The sequence below is a fragment of the Syngnathus floridae genome, chromosome 10 (assembly GCF_059516105.1).
Source record: "Syngnathus floridae isolate MCC-2025c chromosome 10, RoL_Sflo_1.0, whole genome shotgun sequence".
NCBI lineage: Eukaryota > Metazoa > Chordata > Actinopteri > Syngnathiformes > Syngnathidae > Syngnathus > Syngnathus floridae.
Window position 1 is genome coordinate 7,942,458 of NC_142422.1, and position 21,965 is coordinate 7,964,422.

General features: G+C 39.2%; 2 protein-coding genes across 3 annotated transcripts in view; both read left to right on the plus strand.

Annotated features, from left to right (window-relative positions):
- The first annotated feature begins 4,359 nt into the window (after positions 1–4,359).
- Positions 4,360–7,303, plus strand: id4 (inhibitor of DNA binding 4). The gene is made up of 3 exons (XM_088388007.1): positions 4,360–4,943; positions 5,421–5,482; positions 6,015–7,303. Exons 1-2 carry the CDS (start codon positions 4,527–4,529, stop codon positions 5,466–5,468), a joined length of 465 nt encoding a protein of 154 aa, XP_088244133.1. The 5' UTR covers positions 4,360–4,526; the 3' UTR covers positions 5,469–5,482; positions 6,015–7,303.
- Positions 7,304–10,596: 3,293 nt separating this feature from the next.
- The window catches only part of LOC148392225 (neurocalcin-delta A), a 37,630-nt gene continuing 26,261 nt past the window's right edge, over positions 10,597–21,965 (plus strand). The window contains exon 1 of one of the 2 annotated variants that reach the window (XM_088386212.1): positions 10,597–10,794. The gene's annotated coding sequence lies outside the window, so the exon portion shown is untranslated. Of the gene's footprint in view, positions 10,795–16,701; positions 16,842–21,965 lie in introns of those variants that run through there. The other variant, XM_088386213.1, reaches the window with a different exon arrangement.

Here is a 21,965-nt window from a genome sequence, read left to right on the forward strand (position 1 = left end):
TCAATCACCATGAAAAAAAAAATCTCAACAACTTCATTTCCACCACTTCCAGCTCTACTTCCTGTTTTTTCTTTAGTGCCACTCTCCAATCTGTAAATCATGGCCAGCCTCAGCAGTTGTCTTATAAACTTTCTCTTTCATCCTTTAAAACTGAACAACCTATTTGAGTGAATATTTGTAACAAAATGCAAGCTTTCATGAATCATCAGTTTCATTTGTTAGGCTTACAAAAAGTGATATTAATTTTAATGCATGATGATTTCGTCTGTTTTCCGTTAATATTTAATTAGTCTCTTTCACGAGGCCAGACTACAGAGATCATTTGCAATTATCTTAAAAGATAAATGTAGCTCATTTAGAGGTCATTTTTCAACACTAAACATAATGTTTGGCTGTCTACTATATCTTAATTAAAAAATCAGACGCTTATTTGTCAAAATTTGCTGTACACATTAACACAGATGATGCAAATATGATCACTTTTCAAAATAAAATATTTTTCAGCCACAGATAACAAGTAAACCCAAAGTACTGTTGTATATTTTTTTCTTTCATCTGTGTGGCCAGCTCCAAAGTGGTCTGGTGCTTAGAGACCACTTTCATTATGATACACAACTCCAAAAAATAATATTGTCGTCAACTCACAGTATTTCTCTAAGGCGTATTTAAATAACAGTTCTAATGGATAACATCATATTGCGCAACTAGTCAACGTTGTGGCTGCTCAGTTAATACGGTTAAGGTTATGAAAAACGACAGCGGTTGGACATTACAACAGGATGCTACAATGGTGCACCTGTTATTGCTTACCCACACACACACTGAAACATTCAATTCAATCTTGCTCTGTTGTTGTTGCTTCTCCAACGTTTGTACGACAAACAGCATCCAGCAGCACATAGTGAAGATTCAAAACGGCAGATAAGGACTGTTTGATGTGTACACATTTGGAACTGAGGAACTGAAAGTACCAGCTGGAAGAATTACGGGAAAAAAAAATACAAATGTTCATGCCATAACTAATCTGCTTTGTTTTTAAGTATGGCTGACCTCCTTATCACCTAAACATTAAAGACTGGATGGATTTGCTGTTTTCTTGTGTAGCTATTCATTGTACAGTATCATAGTGCATGTGTGTATGACTTCTCACACTCAGAAATCATTCAATGTGGTGCATCCATTTGCGTTTGTTTGGAAATAGGTGCGTATGCATGCATGTGTGTAGACAGTTACTCAGGTTGCACAGAGTAAACAGTGAATGCACCTGTGTAAATGACACACAGGGAAGTTGTGTGTTGAGCTGCGAGACCATCAGGGACTTAGACATGTGCAAACTGCGTCATAGACACACACCAAAAAAAAAAAGTCAGGCACCAAAGCCGTGGCAGCTAACTTTGAGGTGAGGACTCAGATGTTGCCAGCCTAGAGTCGCCACCCAATAGATAGTCAACTGCACATGCTACAAATGCTGGAAGAGATTAGTTGGGTGTGACCTGTCACAACAAGACGACCAGCAACTTTCTCCAGCAATTGTGACCCACAGCCAACCAATTGAAAGTTTTTTCCTACTACTGACCGCAAATCAATTAAAAAAAGAGGCACTCTAGATTAACGTAATATCCTACTTATTGTCCCCTTTTTTAACACATTCAACAGGCAAAAGTCATTCATCTATCCATCCATCAGTTTTTTGTACCACTTGTACTCAGGCCAGCATTGAGCTGGCACCTATCCCAGATAACTTTGGGTGAGAGGCGGGATACACCCTACACGAGTGGCCAGCCAATTACAAGGCACATACACTACACAGACAAACAAACACACAGTCACATTCACACTGAAAGGCAATTCTTACTCCTCAATTAACCTAACATGTTTTTTTTTTTTGCATGCGATGCCCAAACAAGTAACCTCAACCTTTGGAATTGTGAGACCACTACTCACCATGCTGTTTAAAATCAACCCTATATAACTGAGTAAATAGATAGTAGGGTTCAACACAAGATTATCAAATGGAAATTAATGTTGTTAACATCAAAATAAAATAAAAAAATCAGCATTTTAATTAAATTCCAATAAAATGTGTTGTCACGCAGGAGTTGAAGATGTGTTAATATTTTAGGGCGACCTGTTTATATTGGTGCTTGCCATGTGTATACATAAGTGTTGTGACCTCCATGAATGCCAAAAATTGCACACCCACCCTCAATGGGCCTACTGTAAGGTGATCGTGCTGAAATACCATAAATGGAAGTTTCCAAACATGTATGGCATCCTTACGTGAATGCCATATCTGACTATGTTTAGTCAGAACAGACTGAAAGTTTGAGATTTGATCTGTTTCTGCATCTCTGTCACAACAAACACTCTGTTTGTTGTTGTTTACCCATCACATTAGGCTTGTCTGGTAATGAGTCTCTAGTTACCAAGCACCAGTCCCCAGTCAGCACAGTCATAAACCTCTGGGGAAGTACAGCCAGAAGGGCTACAATTAAAGAAAGCAAAGTGAAGGTCACCAGATGAAACCTATAACCGTTTGGATTTTACTGCAGGTGTTAAAGTGTTGCACAACTAAGACAAGAAGGTTACTTGGAACAAAGAGTAGATAGTTGATACAGATTCAAGAAGAGGGCAAAGCAATTGTGCTCTTTTTGGATGCCTGGATGACTAGTTGTCAACAAAATGTGCCTCACATATTTCTATTTTAACATTAATTGGTGCACAAGTGTAAAAAGAAGTTAACCTGTATGATGATGGTGGTCATCTCTAGACTCCCTGAACATCCAGAACATCCAGTGGCAAATTTAAAGGCTGCTTCACACAGCGGTTTGATAGTCTGAAGTTGTCAAATATATGCTCAAATTACTGAGCTCAACAGTCACTTCCCATAGCAACAGAAAACACAGTGAATGAGACAAGACAACAAGCAAAAACTGAACCCATTTAAGCTTTTCATTATTCATTGCAGAGGAGATTGTGGTCCTTCCCATAATGTTTGGGACATTAACCCTCCAAAGAGGCACTGAGGTGGGTGTCATCCATGCTTGACTCAGACCTTGGGGCCCCCCTACATGCAATTGGGTTGGGAAACATTCTGAAGTGAGGCTGACATGCAGCTGAGCATCCATGGCAACCCGCGCAACAAGAGTGAACAAAGAACGCAGAGTAGAGGAGTTACGTAGGTGTGAATGGATAAGGTCCCAATATGGCGCCAAGTAGTCTGCTCGACTCAGCTTCTCAATGAACACTGTAAAAGGAGGGAGAGGCGTTGCGGCGTGGATCCCAAAGTGGAGGAATTTAAGAGGCACAATAAGCACACAGCTGGGTCAAGGAAAGGGGGGGGGGGGGGTGCTTGCAAACAGGTTTTATTCCAGGTCACATTAGAATTATGGACTTGGCTAGACGTTTTTTTTTTCTTTCTTTTCTCGTGTCATGTATTCAAGGCAAACAAAATCCAGGGGGATTTTTTTTGCATGATTGATGTATGACTATAATAATAATTTCTTGTAGTTAATTATGCTAATGAAGGCAACTTGGTGGAAGGGCGGTAAGCATGTTTTCTTCACGTTAACGTTCGGGTGGGTTTTCTCTGGGTACTAATGCTTCCTCTCACATTCTAAAAGCTTGTGATGATTGAATGATTGAAATTTTCAGCTAGTGTGAATGCAAGTATTGATGGTTGTCTGTCTGTCTTTATGTGCCCTGCAGATGACATGGCAAGGACAAAACTAAACAGATGGAAGGATGGATGGAATAAAGTCAGCATATGACAAGTATTGTCTTGTGCATTCACAGAAAATTTGAGGATCCCTCAAATTATATGATATATGATATGATAGAGGTAAACACAAACAAAGGCTCAATTACTAGTATTTTGGCTACTGGTTACTTGTGCATCGCAAACTACATTGCCGACATTGATTTCAAGTTACCACGGGTGCATTGTGCTAATGTTCTTTATAACAATGTGATTGACACATGGTGTTATTTATTTATTTATGTATTTGTTTGTTTATTTATTTATTTATTTATTTATTTATTGAGAAACGTGCATCAAATAATTTTCGCATCAAACCTGTAGAATGGCTAAGTGTGAAGATAGTCGAGCTATTTTCTCTGCTTGGATCAAATAGGATTTGACAGTTAAATGTTTGAAATGCACAACTATCAGCACACTGACAAGCGAGACACGCCTTCTCCCCCTCTACACCCCAGTTGTGATCGGTCGGTGGGCAGCGGGCTGCCTGCCTGCCTGCTTGCTTGCATGCCGGGCGGTGAGTGACCAGCTTCTCCCCCTCATGTGTGACTGCTGGCTTGGCGCCTCCCCTCCTTTCTCCTCTCTATAAATGTGCACAGTCTGCTCCTTGTGCGCACTCAGTCAGATCGAGTAGGAGCGACTGTGGCCTCACGGGATATTAACTAAAGCGCGTCTTTAAAAAAAAAAAAAAATTATATTAATCTTCACATTTGAAGCAGTTTAATTTGCATCTCCTGCTCATAATTGTTGATTTTTCTCGTTGTCTGCGATGAAGGCTGTTCCCCCTGCGTACCCCCAGGACTCTTCGTCTTACTCTTCCTCCTCCTCCTCCTCCAGCAACATCAGCAGCAGCAGTCGGCAGCACTCCCTCCACTATCTGACCAAGCAGAGCCTGAACGCAGCTCGGTCCAGGATGGAAGAGGAGGACCGCCACTGTTTGCAGTACGACATGAACGACTGCTACAGCCGACTGAAGCGACTGGTGCCCACCATTCCCCAGGATAAGAAAGTCAGCAAAGTGGAGATCCTCCAGCACGTCATTGACTACATTCTGGACCTGCAATTGGCCCTGGAGACGCACCCTTCTCTCCACAAACAGGCGCCTCAGCGGACCGGAACGTGCGTTCCTCTGGCGTCCAACCCCAGCCGAACACCGCTTACAGTGCTTAACGTTGACTACCACCAGGTACCAATTATTTACTAGTGTCCGCTTCTCTCGGAAAATCTTTTTCCCGGCTGTATACCGACAAAGCAGACAAAGCGCGTCATCGCCGCTATTTGTCATTGTCCCGTCAATGGAAGTGAAATGATGTGCGGAATATAATAATCTTACACGTGCTTCTGGTGTAGCAAAAGCGCATTTGGTGTTTCTTAGATTGCGCACTTGATTGCAGGCTTTATGATTTGCATGATAATGAATCGTGTGTGTGTCAGAGGCCCACCTCAACCCACGGCTGGTGAAGTACCTCAGGCTGCAGTCCACTCCACTGCGCACAAAAAGGGCAATTTGTTATTCAATAGGCCATAAAATAATTTATTGTGGCTGCAATTTTTCCATCTAATGTATTATTTCAGGCCATTTGGTGCTGCTTTGCCCTTTTATCAAGCATAACCATTACATTTACTGTCTGACAGGTCAATTTATTTCTTTTTTTGTCTTTAGAGGACATCAATTGTCAAAAAGCCTGAGGACTCAATTTTATGCCGCTGAAGCATATTGCAATGGTAAGTGTTAGTTTTTATTATACTGCATGTTATATTTTAATTATTACAATTATTTTATTTCTATACATTCATCTGCTTTTAATCTGAATTTTTTTTAAAACACTACATCGGTCATTGAAGCATTCTCAATGAAATAAACGCAATATCATGTTGTAAATGCAGCACATTACATGGCAAGGAAAAGAATTGAGGAACATGAACAGAGGCAGCTGTGCTTTGTGCAATAACGGTTACCGGTGTAGCAATCATAGAAGTAGCCAGGGTTCAAACATTATGTTGGCCTCTCTTTGACACCGACTCCCAGTCCTTGTGTGTAAAATCGGCCTTTGCACCATATATTTGGTGGATTTCAAGTGTACTGGCCTCTCGGAGGTCAGCCAGTCGCCCGGCCAGTAGCCCGGCGAAGCGGGTGGATGTTTGACCTGGTTTGTTTTGGGTTGTTGATCAAGCATGGCCTCTGTTTTGTTGGTGGCGCCAGTCAGTCTGGAGCTCTGAAGCTCACTCCCCCCACCTCTATTCATGCCCTCCACAGGTGTGCAGGCTGCACAGAACCGCTCCAAAGCCAGCAAAGCTTCTCCAGGGACTCACAGCCAACTGGACGCACAATCTCGAGGGAATTTGGAAACTATCGTAAGGAACTAATCTTAAATATAATGACTGTTTTAGTTCCATATAGAGCATGGAATGAGCATAAAAGTGTTTGTCCCAAACCAACCGTACCCCCCCATGTTTATTTCATAAAAATGAAATTAACAATGTCAACATTTTTAGACTTGTTTTTTTTGAAACCCCAGTCATAAACAAATATTACATTGTGAATTGTGTTTCAAGAAAAAGTGAGTTTAAAGCTTTACTGAACTGCAAAACTGCTGTGTATATTTTGGACATCTATTGTTTAAAATAGATGAAATGTGTTGAGCAGGAATGCCATTCCTGTCATCATATCATAATTGACATTATAAAGACAAACGATTCAATTTGAATAAAAAAAAAAAACAATTACGATTGTACATGAAGAGAAACAAATGTTCTATGACAAAAGTATGTGAAAGGAATACATATATGCTTCAAATAGACTATTGTAATTATAAGATATTTTTATTAAAAGTTTGGTTAGTTGTTTTGTAAATATTGTGTTTTCACTTTGAAGTCTTTAGTGAATGAATGTGTATTTGTCCTCACATGATGAAATCTTTGCAATGTTTTGGATTAGTTTAATATGTAGCATGTCATGCTCAGTGCAGAGATGTCAAATGTGCACCGAAGCAGGCCTCCCTGTGTAGATAAGTGCTTTTATTTGCTCAGCTTTCCCTTGTTGTTTTTATACTCACTTGAACCATTCTGGGCAGGAATGTCGCTCAGCTATTTTAAATGTTAGGTTGTTGTAATTGTTGTTGTTGTGAAAAAAAAAAAGGACAGACTTCATTATTTTACAATGCACTCTTATGAAAACAAATTTTAAGAAAAATCACAACATGCAGCACTTCTATCAGTGTACAGTACAATGGCGTTTCTAAAAATGTAATTATATCGAAGGATGCTATAAAAATAATTTTTCATTTGGTTAGGAGAGTGCAACCATGAATTACACGGACAACAATTAATTGTGATTTGCATGTTTTTCTGCGATTATTAACACATTTCAGCAGCCATATGGTTCAATTAAAATAAGAAAGGATGTTTTTTCAAACACCGACTTTACCTCACCACCCTGCTGCCAGTGTGGGAGGGCACATGTACATGACTGTCAGCTGCACTGTTGGAATTGACCTTCACTGGCTTGCGAGGAGTTGTCAAAACAATTAAAGTTTCCAGGAAGAACTGCGTCGTCTCATTATTTGTCTCCAGAGGTACAATATTTGCAGTGCTGGCACAGGCAAGTGAAATAATGAGCCAAAGAGGGAATGTGCCAAAACACTAATGCAAGAGGGAAAACATTTGGATGAAAATTGTAATTTGATCTCAGAGAGCAGTTATCTAGCAGAAATACAGCAACCTGGACAAATTCTTTCAGAAAGAAGACATTTAACACAGTTTTAATTTCTTTTGACATTTCTGAGAAAAATAAATATCACGTCACAATTTAAATAAAAAAAAAATTGTGGGCAGCATTAGAAATGTTTTAAAATTTTAAAAGTATGACATACGCTTTATCTTCAGAATATTTATCAAAAGATGGAAATGGTCACTAATGGTTATGCGGAGTCATCATTTAATTTATTCGAGTGACTGTCAAACAGTTAACATGGGTAGACCTATAACCTACTCAACATCCGTAAAAATAACACCTGTAATTGTTAAAGATTGAAATAAATGAAATAAAAGCTCAGTGAGCTGAAATTAAGACACTCAAACCACATTTGCACGGAATAATGTTTGTGTACAGGGTGTCACCGGTAAACAATCCATTCAAGCCTCGTGTGTATCCAAAGCGTTCTATAATTTACTCAATGATACTTCTGTTTGAAAAGTACAAATTTATGCCACACCGCATATAAAAAAGTAGAAACGATGCTGTACAAATTGGTGGCACTTCTAACAAATTGTATTAGTTAAAACAAAACAGCCAAAAAGGAACACAGATGGAGGAGACAAGGAGGTATCGGTAGATAGGTACACATTTTATGCACCACACCACACACAGAATGCAATTAAGTTTCTCTTGTCTGAAAATGAACTGAGCTAGGTTTCACCATCATCCTGGCCATTCAGTTAGCAATGGTGGTAAATATGGGATTATATATTCCGTCCCTGTATCTCACATAGCTTTATTTATTTTATTTATGTCGATAAACTGACCCTTGTGTACTTGTCCGCCAAATCTTGCTGAGTGTGGGTTATCTATTTGTCCCTGGCACGTCCTTCACAAACATAGCTGTCATATGTACCCCCCAAGTGTGCATGCTTAGATCCGAACTTGAGTTCTTCATGATGCGATTCAGCTACGACTGCCATGAATGTTTTTTTTCAAGGAGAGGACGAGATGGAACAAAGATTAACCCTCACAACACATTTAATGAATCTAATTGAAAAGCTTCTGTTTCACGCTATTTTACACATACACCGGCTTTGATTAATTATATGCACAATCATCCAAGATGTTCTCAGCATTAAAGGGATTTTAAACGATAGCATCTGTTAGCGCATATGAAATGAAAATCAGTTTGGTGATGCGTGCTTATCATCAATCGGCACCACGTAAAGTTTATTTGCATTCTTGGCTTTACTAAAAGGTATCTTTAATATCAAAGATTCACAATTTATACGTGACTCTAATGTGTTTGTAATCTCTTGATTTTAGACACATATGTAAACACATTTCTCCATTATTTCAGTAGTCTGTTTTTACTTCCATTTTTAAAAAGATAAATCAGTTTAGAAATCTTTTGTATCACAAAACCTGGTATTTGAACAGGCAAATTATTATTATTATTAATTTCACTTGTATGAACCTTATCAGTCCTTTTATTGTCATCAATGGCATAAACGGCCTACACTCATGTAGGCCTCATATTTGTGTGTTCAGAAGAACAAAAACCACCAGGATGGAATCTAAGAACTAGATTTTGGAATTGATTTCATCTTCTTCAGGGTCGACTGTGATTCCAACACAGAGGATTTTAATTACTCAAGTCTGCACAACACACACTGACACAAACCCATAAAACGAGGAAGCTTGCAATTGTTGCTGCTTTGAATTAACCTTCGGCATATGTTAAACGGCAATAACAGGTTTAGCTGTGCTGTCTCACCTCCTTCTCTCGCTGATTTAACTCCACATTATGGCGTTCCGCGGGGGCCTATATCCCTGCGTGTTAATCACTGCTCTTCGCGGCGTTTGCAGAAATATATGGCGACCGCTTGCAGCTGAACGGTGGAGGACAAAAACGTGCTCACTCTTGGACACTACTTGATTACAGTCTAATTGGTCTAGAGTGATTAAATATCTCATGCTTCTCACTAATTGCAGCTATTTAAAGCAGCTATTAGCTTAAAATGCTTGCCGCAAACAGCCGTGTACTCATAAAGTGTGAGTTGCACTCATTTGCCTGCAATGCTCAAACTGAAGAAAAGACTTTACATCTGCATGTCCTTATGCCACATTATAAAGAACAAAATGTTTTTCCTCCAAATAAATGATTACTTGATCCACCGAAACATTTTGAGTCAATATGCCGCCCTTGGGTTTTTAATGATATCTCATTAATTCCAATTATATTTTTCAAATTCACATTAGTCATGGTAATTGATGAACAGCTATATTTCCATTTGGGTTGTGTTTACGTTGATGTTTTGATATTTCGTGTTTTCACACATGGGAGTTAAAAAAGAAGAATCAATGAACGACTCAGTTTATAGCGGAAGACGATGCTTGATAAAGGAAGCCCCGCATTCACATTGAGAACGACATTGTGAGAGCATGTAAGGAGGGAACGGGGGAAGACTTGGACGAAGGAGAGAAAATTTGGTATCGCCAGTGCCAACTGAGACTCCCAGGAGACGTGCGATGAATAACAGAAATGAGACAAATGCCAAGCTTCTCTAAATAGCAGCGCGAATGGCTGCATGCCCCTGGAGAACACAGAGATTAGAGAAGGGAAACCAGAAGTCTGCCAAGGCCCTGAAAGATTGAAGGATTGGGATGTGCATAGGCGTGAGTGTGTATGTGTGTGTGTTAGAATGGGGTGGCCAACAGCCATGTCACAGAACATGACCCTGAGGTGCAACCATCAGACAGCCAATATGGTGCGCTAAATACCGCTGCTCCATCAGGGCGGAAGCGCTCCAACTGCCTCCAATCCAACAGGTTTTTGTTCACCTAATGAGCCTAATTAATGAGGCTGCATTTACAATGTTTTGCTCCCAAAGACACAATGGCGTGACAGTTATGTCTCTGAAATGAAAGGAGAAAAATCTACATTAGGGGTGGGCAACAAGCAGCCTGCGGGCCACATGCGGCCCTTGCCCACACTCAGAGAGACCCTCGATTAATTTTTGAAAAAAAAGGTTTACTGTTGAAAAATGTAATACCAGTGTTAACCATAGGATGGCAGATATCTCTCAGCAGAATCTGCAATGCCAAGGCTGTAATTGTGAAGAAGAGCATGTCATGGCCTCTGCAACACCTATCTCAAAAGTACCCAAACCATGGGGATTTTTTTTTCCCATCACAAAGTTGATAGTTCAGTTAAATAGAATGATTTAGTAAATGTGTGTCCTCCATAACCATGGATATTATTTTCACTCAATAATGTTGCAAATGGTTGCTGCACCGGACAAGTGATCATTGTGACGGACTGGCCTTCACACAGGTGAGTAAATGAGTCCTTTGGAGATATTGAATGACATGCTGGGCAAACATGCACACAATCTTTGATTGAGTTAAATTTTGTAAAAACATGCACAAAAGAGATCTTGCACTTGTTTTTTCAGTTGAACAGTATTGTGCAATCTTTTAAGGTGAGTTGTTACGCAGGAGACCTTTTTTTATGGGGCGGGGGAGTCACAGTATGTGTTTTTTGTCTTGTCAATGAACTATGGATTTTTTCTTCATGTATTGGAAAAATAAAATCCATGAAGTCCTCTATAGATTGGTTAAAAAAATACATAGCACATATTTTGTCCCAATAAAAATGGCATTTTTGTTAGGAAATGCGTGGTTGTCCAGCCTCAAGTAGAGCTAATGAAAAATTGTGGCCTCCTCCAACATTCAGTTTTCCCATCCCTGAGCTACATAGAAAAGAAGATTAAAATAATCCTCCATGAAATGACTTTAATTAAACATTTGACATTTTAGTACAAACACCCCCAAAAGTATCAACACATCAAAGAACAAATTCTTATATTAACAATAGTAATCAAATTGTATTTTGATTTAATTGTTTTTTGTTGTTTTTTTAAGTAATGCTACTTGGTAGAGAATTTCATTTTTCACTGAAAACGTGTTTTGTTAGAGGGAAAAACAAGACATACAGATAGATTCCCTGAGACAAAATTGTCTCTTGAGGGGGAAGAATTATATCAGTATAAGTATTTCAGTGACTGCCTGAGGGGAAAGTACATCAAACCAAACAGACATTAGAGTCGGGGATGACAAATGCAGGCCTTGAATAACTGCATTACCTAAATGGGAAAACTTCATTTTCAGGGCTCTGCAATATTTCAATCTCCCTGTTGAACAAATGTCTTTTGACATAGACAATATAAAATGTTATAAGTTAAGGCACACAGTGCCATGAGAAATTATCCATCGTAGCAACAGTCAAACATGGCGGTGGTGGTGTAGCAGTCTGGGGTTGCTTTTCTTCTTCAGGACCTGGATGACTTGTCGTGATTGATGGAATGACAAATTGTTCTCCAACAGAAACGCCTGGGGAAATATTTGGCCATCTTTGATCACAAATAGAAGCGTACTTGTGTTCTGTAGCAGGACAACAATTTAAAACACACTTAGTCAACTTCTGAATAGCTTAAAAAATGGAGTGGCCTATTCATAATCTCAGGCTGTATGTTGTAAATGGAGTATTCTGTCCTCCATTACTTCTGAAGACAGAATCCAACTTTTTTTTTTAAAACAGCTCATTTTGATCTCTGATTCACTTTTATGTCTACTGTTAAAACAATTTTACCCTTGCTAATTCAATAATAAATTAAAACAATACAGTTTGACAAAATTTAACAGCAAGCGATATGTCTTTGGTGTCGCTGTGTTAATTCACATCAAATTTCTCATTCATATTTTCTAATACATTCACACTGGATGAGGCGCAACAGAAAGAAAAAAATTGGATCCAAATGAAATGGCACAAGCTGTGAGTCAGATCCCTCCATATGTTTCCATATAGATATCAAGGCATCGATTATGAGACTGTTGTCATCTAGTTGGCAGCCATTATTAGTCTGTTGGCTTTGACACGCAGTCAACAATTAATTTACATGCTAATGTTTTCTAGATCTGGTCTCAGTCGTTGTACGAGTCCCCCACCCCTCCCAAAACGACTCCTTTTATTGACTTGATTTTCTGATTGGACAGATGGCCACTTTTCAATATCACAGATGCCAGTTTGTGTTGGGCTCAGGGTATGCTTGGCAAAGGCTCGTTTGAGGAGGGGCGGAGGATTTCCTGAGCTTATGAATAAACACAAATAATTATCCAGATAAACAACAACATTATCTGGCATGTGAACCTTGACGACGATCAATTATGGTCATTACTGTCACATCATGTGCTACAGTCGGCTTTTAATTACTGTTAGTTGATGTTGAGAAAGGGCAAAAGTTTAGACACGGTATCAGTCACCGGGCTTAATTGATTTGTTCTTGTGCTTGCCAAGACGGCAATCAATACAGACAAATGTGCTAAAATCTATCAAAGCGCAGCGAGGTCTGACGCAAAAATACAAACAGCTGCAGCAGGTGAAATGTATTTACTGTATTTTTTGACTTCTCCTCCCACACATCTCCTTCTCACCTTTCACTCATCTTGTTCCTTCCTCCAACTCTACTTTTGGGCTCTGAGCAATCTTTCTCAGGAGACTTTTTCCTGCACTTTTTGTCATTGCAGCATCAGTCAGTGGTGCTATTGTTGTCAGTGTGTATGCACATTCTCATAAATCTTTATAATACGAATCACTGTCAAGGTTTCATGAAATAAAATGCAAATTCAAAATGCGCGAACGTTTGTTCGAAGTAGAAAGCAGCAAATAAAATGTGAGGAAACAAGAATAATTGTGCTTTTTGACTTGATTTTAGATATGATTTTGTTTTGCCATCAATTGCAGGGTGTAAAATAGTCATCATTTTGACTGGCTGGTACATCACATCACGCTATGGCAAATCCACTCGGACAAATTATATTGCCATCGTATTTTTAATTTCATCTCCAACCTTGGTCTCCATGTCATAAAGATAATTACAAGTAAACGTTGAATTGTATTTTGGGTTTTTTTTTTTAAATGAGAAAGAATAAAAAAAGATTGCAGATCTCATACCGCTGTAGCACAGTTATAGGTGTTGGCAAGCTCCTTATACAATAGGCCATTTTTATGTACAGCAACAATTCTTTTCTTCAGACCTTCAGAGAGTTGAGGTGCCATATTGAATTTCTAGCGACCACTACGAAAGAGTGTAAGGGCGATAACACCATTTTTAACACATCTACTCCCCATTCAGACCTGAGACCTTGTAACACTAGTGAGTCACATGATACCGGAAAGGAAAATACTCTAAGTGCATGCGTGTTAATATGCCTTTTCCATGAAATCAAGTGGTGCAGCTTAAGAGATTTTTAAAGATAAAGCTATTGTTTGGTTTACTTATTTATTTATTCTATTTATTTATTTAATTGCTACGTGTGCATGCCTGGTCCAACATGATGTCCCTACTATATACTATGTGGGAGAGGAAGAGGGGAGGGAGGAAGGAAGGGAGGATGGCGAGAGAGCAAGACAGAGAGAGCAAGAGCGAGAGAAATATGATAGCCAATCATATAGCTGATCAAAAGTAATCAGCGCGTGGCCACGAAGACTGCAATCTATGTGCTAAAATGAGTAGAACAGGTGCATAAGATAAATATAGCTTGGCTTGATTAAGTATTTTTTCTACCTGTCCGGACTGATACCTCATTATGTTAATTGCAAGACCTATTAATCATTTTCTCATTTGAGCTGTCAAGAAATGATTGTTACACGAAAAGATTATTCGTTTAAAGCATGGAGAAATGCTTGGCCTTTTGCCATTCATCAATGTGGCAAGAAAGAAATGCACACATTGGAATGAAAGTCATTGAGCAAAGCTTTAGAATTGGATGCGGTACACAAACAAAAGCAGTAAGGATACGTTTTGTACTATGGGGAAATAATCGAAGGTCTCCACATTATTTTTGTGCATATATGTATATCAAATTTGTTAGCATAAAAGATGGTGACAGTCAAAATTAAAATTGCTTTTTTTTCTGATAACCTGATAGCAACATTAATTGTAAACCAATACGCCATAGGTGTCAAACTCAAGGCCTGGGGGCCACTTATGGCCCGTCACATCATTTTATGCGGCCAGCGAAGACAAATTGTGGGTCATCTTCATGTGTCAATACTAAAATTGCAAATTGTCTTCACTTTTAAAAAGTACAGATACTGCTAGCAATTTCTATTACCATTCATCTTGTTAAAATATTTGATCAGTTTTTACTAGTCTCTGATTTCAAAGCTAGTTATTCATCAGTTTGTTGTGCAGCTTTTACTGTATATAATATTAGGCGTTGACAGTCATAATGGCCCTCTGAAGGAAACGATGAATACAGTGCAGCAAATTATAGAAAAGGTTTTATCTCACACGAATGTATATGTTCCGAATTTCAGTACTAGTATTAAAACATGTAATGTACAGCAGCAGGGGCACAAAGGTGAAACCTCGGTGCAGCAGGGGAACATTATATCAAAACTGACTTTCCTTGTGCACATAGAGATTGTGAGGTGTGATGGTAGGCAGGGTGGTGTAGGCTTACAGTTTTAATGAGCAGCAGCTACACACAGCCACCTCCACATAATGCATAGCATAGTATGTGTACGGCCCTTGCGAAAACAGACACGCACAACTTGCAAAAGAAAAAGGCAAAAGGACACTGGCACATCCGTGTGTCCACAGTCAAACGTTAGATAGAAAGGCACAAAGAACAGCAGCAGCGGGCTGCTGCAGACGTTATCGTTCCATATCTCTGCTTGGAGCCACACAAGTCTCCAAGGCTGCTATCAGCAGCCCCATTATCTCTGAGAGAGTGCTGGAGGAGAAAGAGCCCAGAAGCCACCCCTGCCATGCCATCACCCTTTCTCATCTCTTCCTCCCGTACCTCCTTTAAACATATCGTAGCAACTTGTTAAAAGTGCGGAAATGGAATGCTTGTCCCACTGGACAGCACGAGTTGCTGAGGCAAGTTTGGTTACAACAACAGAAGTCTCATAAACAACAAAGATTCAGTTCAAAGACAAGGAGAGGAAAGAAGATAAAGAGAAAATGTAGGCTAGGGCATTTCTTTTTAATGGAATAACACTGATAATCTATATGGATCTGAGAATGAACTAGGTGGAGGTGAGCCTTAAGAGTTAATTAGATGAAACTCTTTGAACGACTTTTAGAACAACACAATTTCAGTTGACAGTTGTTATTAACATACTTTCGCAGCCAGTAGTGCTTCGCTACACAGAGGAGCAAGTGTCTAATTAAGAAAAGATGTTCAGTTGTGGGTGTGGTTGTTTATTTGTACAAACACACCCTCCTAATCACTAAAATAAGCAACTGTGCAAGTTCAACGATAAAGGGAAACAAAATAGACTATTGGAAAGAAAATTTAGAGGAATGGAAATAAGAAGGCTCGATGAAGAACAGACTAAAATGCGTATAGAGGTGACTGAAATTCTAATCGACAGCTTTCCACATAATACAAAATCAAACTATTTACAATAGTGCATAACACATTGAGTAGCAAAGGTTAAGAGAAAAAATGATATTTATTAGGTTTTAAATATGCAAATTGTATCCAGTATGCACTTTCTGCAAAATTAAACATTAACTTTGAATTATGATCTTTTTGGTCTCGTTCCCTTTTTAAATTTTTAAAACACCTTTGTCGGCAGATGCACACCAAATTACTGAAGTAGCATGGAATGGGTTTAGTCTGCAGTCATTTTTTTAAAGATGTCACCATTCCAAGCCCTCTTGGAAAGACTTTCAAAACTTTTCAGGGGCACTTTAACTTCTTTTAGTGCACAACGGCCCTGATAAATGTTTTACTTTTTCGTACCGATGGGCGACATGGCCGCTCCATTAGTGTGATGCAGCTGCCCTCGGGGTTCCATTGTGCGTATGGCACAAGTGGACTGGGTATCAGCCACTATCGTCCGACATTGGTGCTACACAGATCCTTCACCACATTGTGTGTGTCATGGACACACAGGAGACATTTGTAAGTGGAATGTAAATCGACAATGAACTGAAACATTCTGGAAATCTGTTCTTTCAGAGATTCAGTCTGTATTAACATGATAGGTGTGAAATCAGTTGTGCATAGACGGCCACAATCTCAATAAGAGCTCCAGGCTTTCAATGTGGCTTGTCCTATTCTAAATCCAATGTTCATACAATTGGTCAACATGATAGTAAAATCTTCTATTCTTCCTTTGTGGACTGGTCTAAAAATACAAAGAGCTGCTGATTACATGACAAGACGCAGAGCACTAGCAGAGAAAGATGCTGAAGGAGAGAGATGACAGTCCTCAGAGATGAAAGGATCTCAACACTTCACAATGTGGGCCCGAATGTGACAAACGAACAACCGAATATGTTTGCATCTAACTTAAATCTGGTGAGTTGTTTTTCTGCAGATATTAGGCACTGGTAGACACATTGACGCCTTTGAAGCCCATTGACCTAATGTACCTGATGCACGGAGGAGGCTCGCTTATGTTCTCGAGCTTCTGTGTTGCATTCCACACCGAATGTCTTGGATCTGTGGACGGTACAACTGACTATCAAAGCTATCAGGACTCTCTGCACTCTAGAGTGTGTCAAAGTTTAACCTTAGTCACAGGTCATATGCTTGCTTCAAATCATAGCCTACCATGGACAACAATATCTTCCATAACTAACTAGTATAGAAAGAAATCTCTAAACTGGACAACCAAATGGTATGGAATCTGATTAATACAGAAAGTCTAATGGTAGACAATAAAGCTCTAATTCAAACATCACACAGAGAACACTTTATTATTGAGCTTCTAATTTAATGGAAAAGCATCACGTTGAGTGGTTACAATTTGTAACTTTTGACTATGTCAATGCCTTACCAACCATGAACCTTATCAGGTCCCCGCTACCACATGCAGACATACACACACACGCACACACACATACGCACACACAAAGATGCATTGCTGGGGACCATCTGACTAGGCAGAAATGATGGTGGTTTCATGGGACAGTGAGTCAGTCTCTCCACAGATGTCCATTCTGCACTAGTGCAAGATAAGATATTTTTTGTGGCCTTTATATTTTCATTTAGAGTATTCTGATATTTATATTTCATCAAGGGGGAAATTAATTGACACTGCTGTATATACTTTCTTTATTGCATACAACACAGACAATCACCAGATTACACACGTCCAGGCATGCAAGAAGAGACATCAGAGTGACAAGGGGTCAGCACAGCTTCAGCTTGTCTTGGAAGCGAAGGGTGATGAAGCAAACTAGCATCTCTCCAACAACTAGTTGCCAGATTGAAGGGTAGCACGCCAAACAAAGGAACAGCAGTACTGTGTTTTCTATCTACAATTCAATTGACGCAACTATAATCCCCCCCCCCCCCCCCAGCAACCCTTCTCCACTCACACACATGCAATCCTGAATTTAACTTCCCCTAATATTGCGACACTGCATTATTCATTATATGCATAACAATTCTGACCAAGATAAGTAATATACAGAATCATGCCGGTTGGTTAATGGAAGCGGCTTGTTGACTTTATGAAATACTATTCATCAAATCTGAGACAAATTTGATTTTTGCCTGTGAATTATTCACAGAGAGGATTGATAATCTCATCAAGCAAAACTAATATAAATGGCTTGATCTGGTTAGTTTTTCTAATGTTCCAGGTGCAACAATTTTATTTGCCACATACAGTAACGTGTAGCAGGGTGTACTATAAACTAAGTGAACACACAACCCTTTATTGGTTCTTTTAACCATGAATGTGATTAGACGGCAAAACCAAATTACTTTTTTATGTGGCCTAAAATGGTTGCCTGGTTAAAACAAAAACACCTATCCCATTGGTTAGGAAAATTGATTGTTTCAAAGAAACGTTTTTTATTGTCCAATTAACCTTTCTTTCTGAGAAATACTAATGTTTAAATGATCATAACTGATATAAAGTATAAATGGAGGGCTCGTGAAATCCAAAAAGGCGCTCACATCCTTATTTGGTGCAGCTGTGGTTTTGTATTCAGACACGCAGCAAACCACACCAATGAGAGATGACCTCAGAAGGTGGTTCTCAATCCGGTTGTTTGGTATACACCAGGATCCGTTTGTGTGTATTCATACCTGCTTAAAGGTCCGTTTAAAGTGGACCAAATGGGTGTAGTCTCAGCCACAGGACATGGCTCCTCCAACATAATGATCCAATACGCACAGATAATATAACAAGAATGGCTTATCGGGATATAGTGAATTATTTTTGAAACGCTTGAAATCCCAATTTACTTCTGTGAAAGAAAAAATTACGTTTGTTCCAGGAGATGACCAGACTACCTATTGACAGATGCACAAGTCAAATTCAGAATTGGATAAATAATTTCAGTTCATCTATTACCATGGCGTTTTCTCTTTTTTTTTTTTAAACAGTAAGTAACCAGCAATTTTATACACGTGTGCACAAGCTAGACGAAAACACGTAGAGTGCTTAACACATTAAGTAGATAACCAAACACATGTTTGCCTCAGAGACCATCCAGCATCATAAAGTAGTTTAACGTGGACTCTTTCATTTATAGTGTTTAACTCCACCGTCTGGCACCTTCACGGAGTGTGTGAGAATTTGTCAAGAGCTTTTTAACTCTCACAATTCCATAAACTGGAAAGCAGCCAGAAAGCCTTGCTGGGCCAGCCAGCATGCATGAGATCATCAGTCAACCTGAACTCATCACAAACAAGCACATCAGAGACACTGAGCAGGCCTCGTTCATGAGAAGAAATTCACTAATTGTTTGATTATACACATCTCCATGATAATGAATTAGTACACCACGATTCAGGAACATGGTGTGCAATGCGAATTAGCACCCCAACATTCAAGCTGTGAAAGTTGATTATTCATTAGCAGGTGACTGAGTGGCACAAACCACCTTGACACCTTCGGAAGCTTCTCCATATTGTGTAAATTAGTAACTCTTCTGTGCTGTACTTTATATTGTGAAGCAGTTGACTATATCAACATTGATAGTCAAAGTTTTGTCAAAAGTAGAATGATAATATTTGCCTTTAGTAGCGTCATGTTACAACTGTTCAAAAAGGCTTTCAAGCTATTTATCTAACTTTGTGGTTGGTAAAAACACAATTCAGAAAAAAAATGGTAATGCAAGAAATCAATCAATCATGGCCTTCAGTAGGTTATAGCTAAAAAGATGACACCTCCTGTCATGTATTCAAATGGTAACCGGATGAAACCAAAAATCAGACACAAAGTCAAACATAAATATGAAAAGAATATCTAGTGTAATCTTTTCAATGAGAGTCAAGACAAACAAGGACAGCATTGTTACAATTACTGTACATTCAATTCAACCACAGGTTCAGGTTTGTGTTTGAATTTGTGCCTGTTTTTTTGTTACATTGGAATAAAGAGAATACGTAATTAAATGTATTCTATTCAATCTACCAAGGCCACCTTGACATCAGATTTCAGACCAAGGGATTTTCTTTTTTAGATTGAACATCATTTGCACATGCGAGGGACAGTGGAGGCAAAGTACTTCACTCACTTTGCCCAGCATGAAACTAACACTAAGCCTTGCTAAGTTTATTGATTTTTTTTTTTTTTTTTGCCCATTATAAAATTATTACAATTTCAGTTTGTTTTTTTTGTAGCTTTTGTAATAAGCATTGCAGCAAGATGGACTTACAACAGACAGTAACAAATGGATACTTACGAGCAACCAAGCCCACCTCATTGTTGAAGGACAAATTAAAGCATCTCTGAACCAAGATGCGATTATAAAATTGTTAGATGTATTTTTGGTGAGACTATCAAAGCAACATCTGTTGGAAAACCTTCAGCACGCAAGATTGACAACAGCAAAGGCTGTATGTGTTTGCAAAAAACGAGATGGAAACATGTTCAGTGCATGTAAGTGTGGGTCACAGAGTACATGTATGTTTGTGTGTGGGTGTGCTTGCCCGAGCGACCGTGCTGTGTGTGTGTGTGTGTGTGTGTGTTGCGAGAGAAAGAGAAAGCGCTGCAACAAGACAAAAGTTAATGAGGTTTGAAGGCTGCTGTGGCAGAGGCAGCCTCATCTTTTTTTCCCTCACTGTCCTTTACCTCTCTGCTTCCTGCCTGGGCCTTTATTGAAAGGATAATACAGCAAGGGTCTTTAAGTGTGCAGCTGCAAAGAGAAAGACAAGGGTGAGAGAGGAGTAGAGGGAGGGAGAGTGAATTTGCTATGGTGAGCAAAAGGCACCAACAAGGGTGGCATGAATATACTGGATAGATAGATAGATAGATAGATAGATAGATAGATAGATAGATAGATAGATAGATAGATAGATAGATAGATAGATAGATAGATAGATAGATAGATAGATAGATAGATAGATAGATAGGTAGGTAGGTAGGTAGGTAGGTAGGTAGGTAGGTAGGTAGGTAGGTAGGTAGGTAGGTAGGTAGGTAGGTAGGTAGGTAGGTAGGTAGGTAGGTAGGTAGGTAGGTAGGTAGGTAGGTAGGTAGGTAGGTAGGTTGGTTGGTTGGTTGGTTGGTTGGTTGGTTGGTTGGTTGGTTGGTTGGTTGGTTGGTTGGTTGGTAGGTCGCTAGGTCGCTCGTTCGCTCGGTACGTACGTAAGTACGGATACATGACAGACACGAACCGATCAGACGGACTGATCAGACAGACCAATTGAACAGAAGGATAAACCGATCGGATGGATGGCTGGATTGGCCAATTGGTAACTTGTGATTTGGTGCAGGTGCACGTGTCTGTGTCAAGGGTCATTGTTCTTTATTAAATGATTTCTGCAGACCTCCCGTTGACTCAAATTAGCCCATTTTGGGGAAAATGGCACGTCTCAGGTGTGAGTGTTGTGCGCAAGACATGTGCCTTTTAGTGTTGTAGTGGTGGTGAGTGCATTGCAATTAGGATGTGGCTCTTCTAAGTCTCCCTGCCCCTTCCACCAGCTGTCTCTCGACTTTACCTCGCTGCTTTGTCCTGCTTTCTCACCTCTACTCTCTCCATCTGCCTACTTGTCGGCTGTTTGAAATGTATATAATGTAGGTTTTAATCATTCGCTTTCACTTATCATTCTTCACACACAGACTACAATGGGCAGCGTAGCATTCTGAATTATTTATTCCATCCATCTAATTTTTATGCTGTTCATTTTATTTATTAACGGCCACAAAGAAGCGAGAGCAGTGGGTTTGCATTACAAAACATTATATGATATTATGCTCTGTTGCTACTGTAATCCTTTGTAATTGAGCAGACGACAAAGCAGACACAGAACAGAATGGTCTTTAATATACCAAGAAACAAATTAAAAAATGTATTTAACAAATCAAAATATGAATGTTGGTTATTCTGGGCACAAAATAATGAAATTATCAGATTATTAAAAAGCTTGATTATCATTAATTTCCTTTCTGTACTTTGGTCTTTACTGTGGTTAACCATACCTATCAAAACTATCATATCGCTAATGGATTTGATTCAGTTC

Bases quoted from the DNA above. Each gene is read 5' to 3' on its own strand.
- id4 (XM_088388007.1), top strand. From the start codon at position 4,527: ATGAAGGCTGTTCCCCCTGCGTACCCCCAGGACTCTTCGTCTTACTCT. The intron at 4,944-5,420 runs GTACCAATTATT...TTTTGTCTTTAG, and splicing joins TTAACGTTGACTACCACCAG to AGGACATCAATTGTCAAAAA.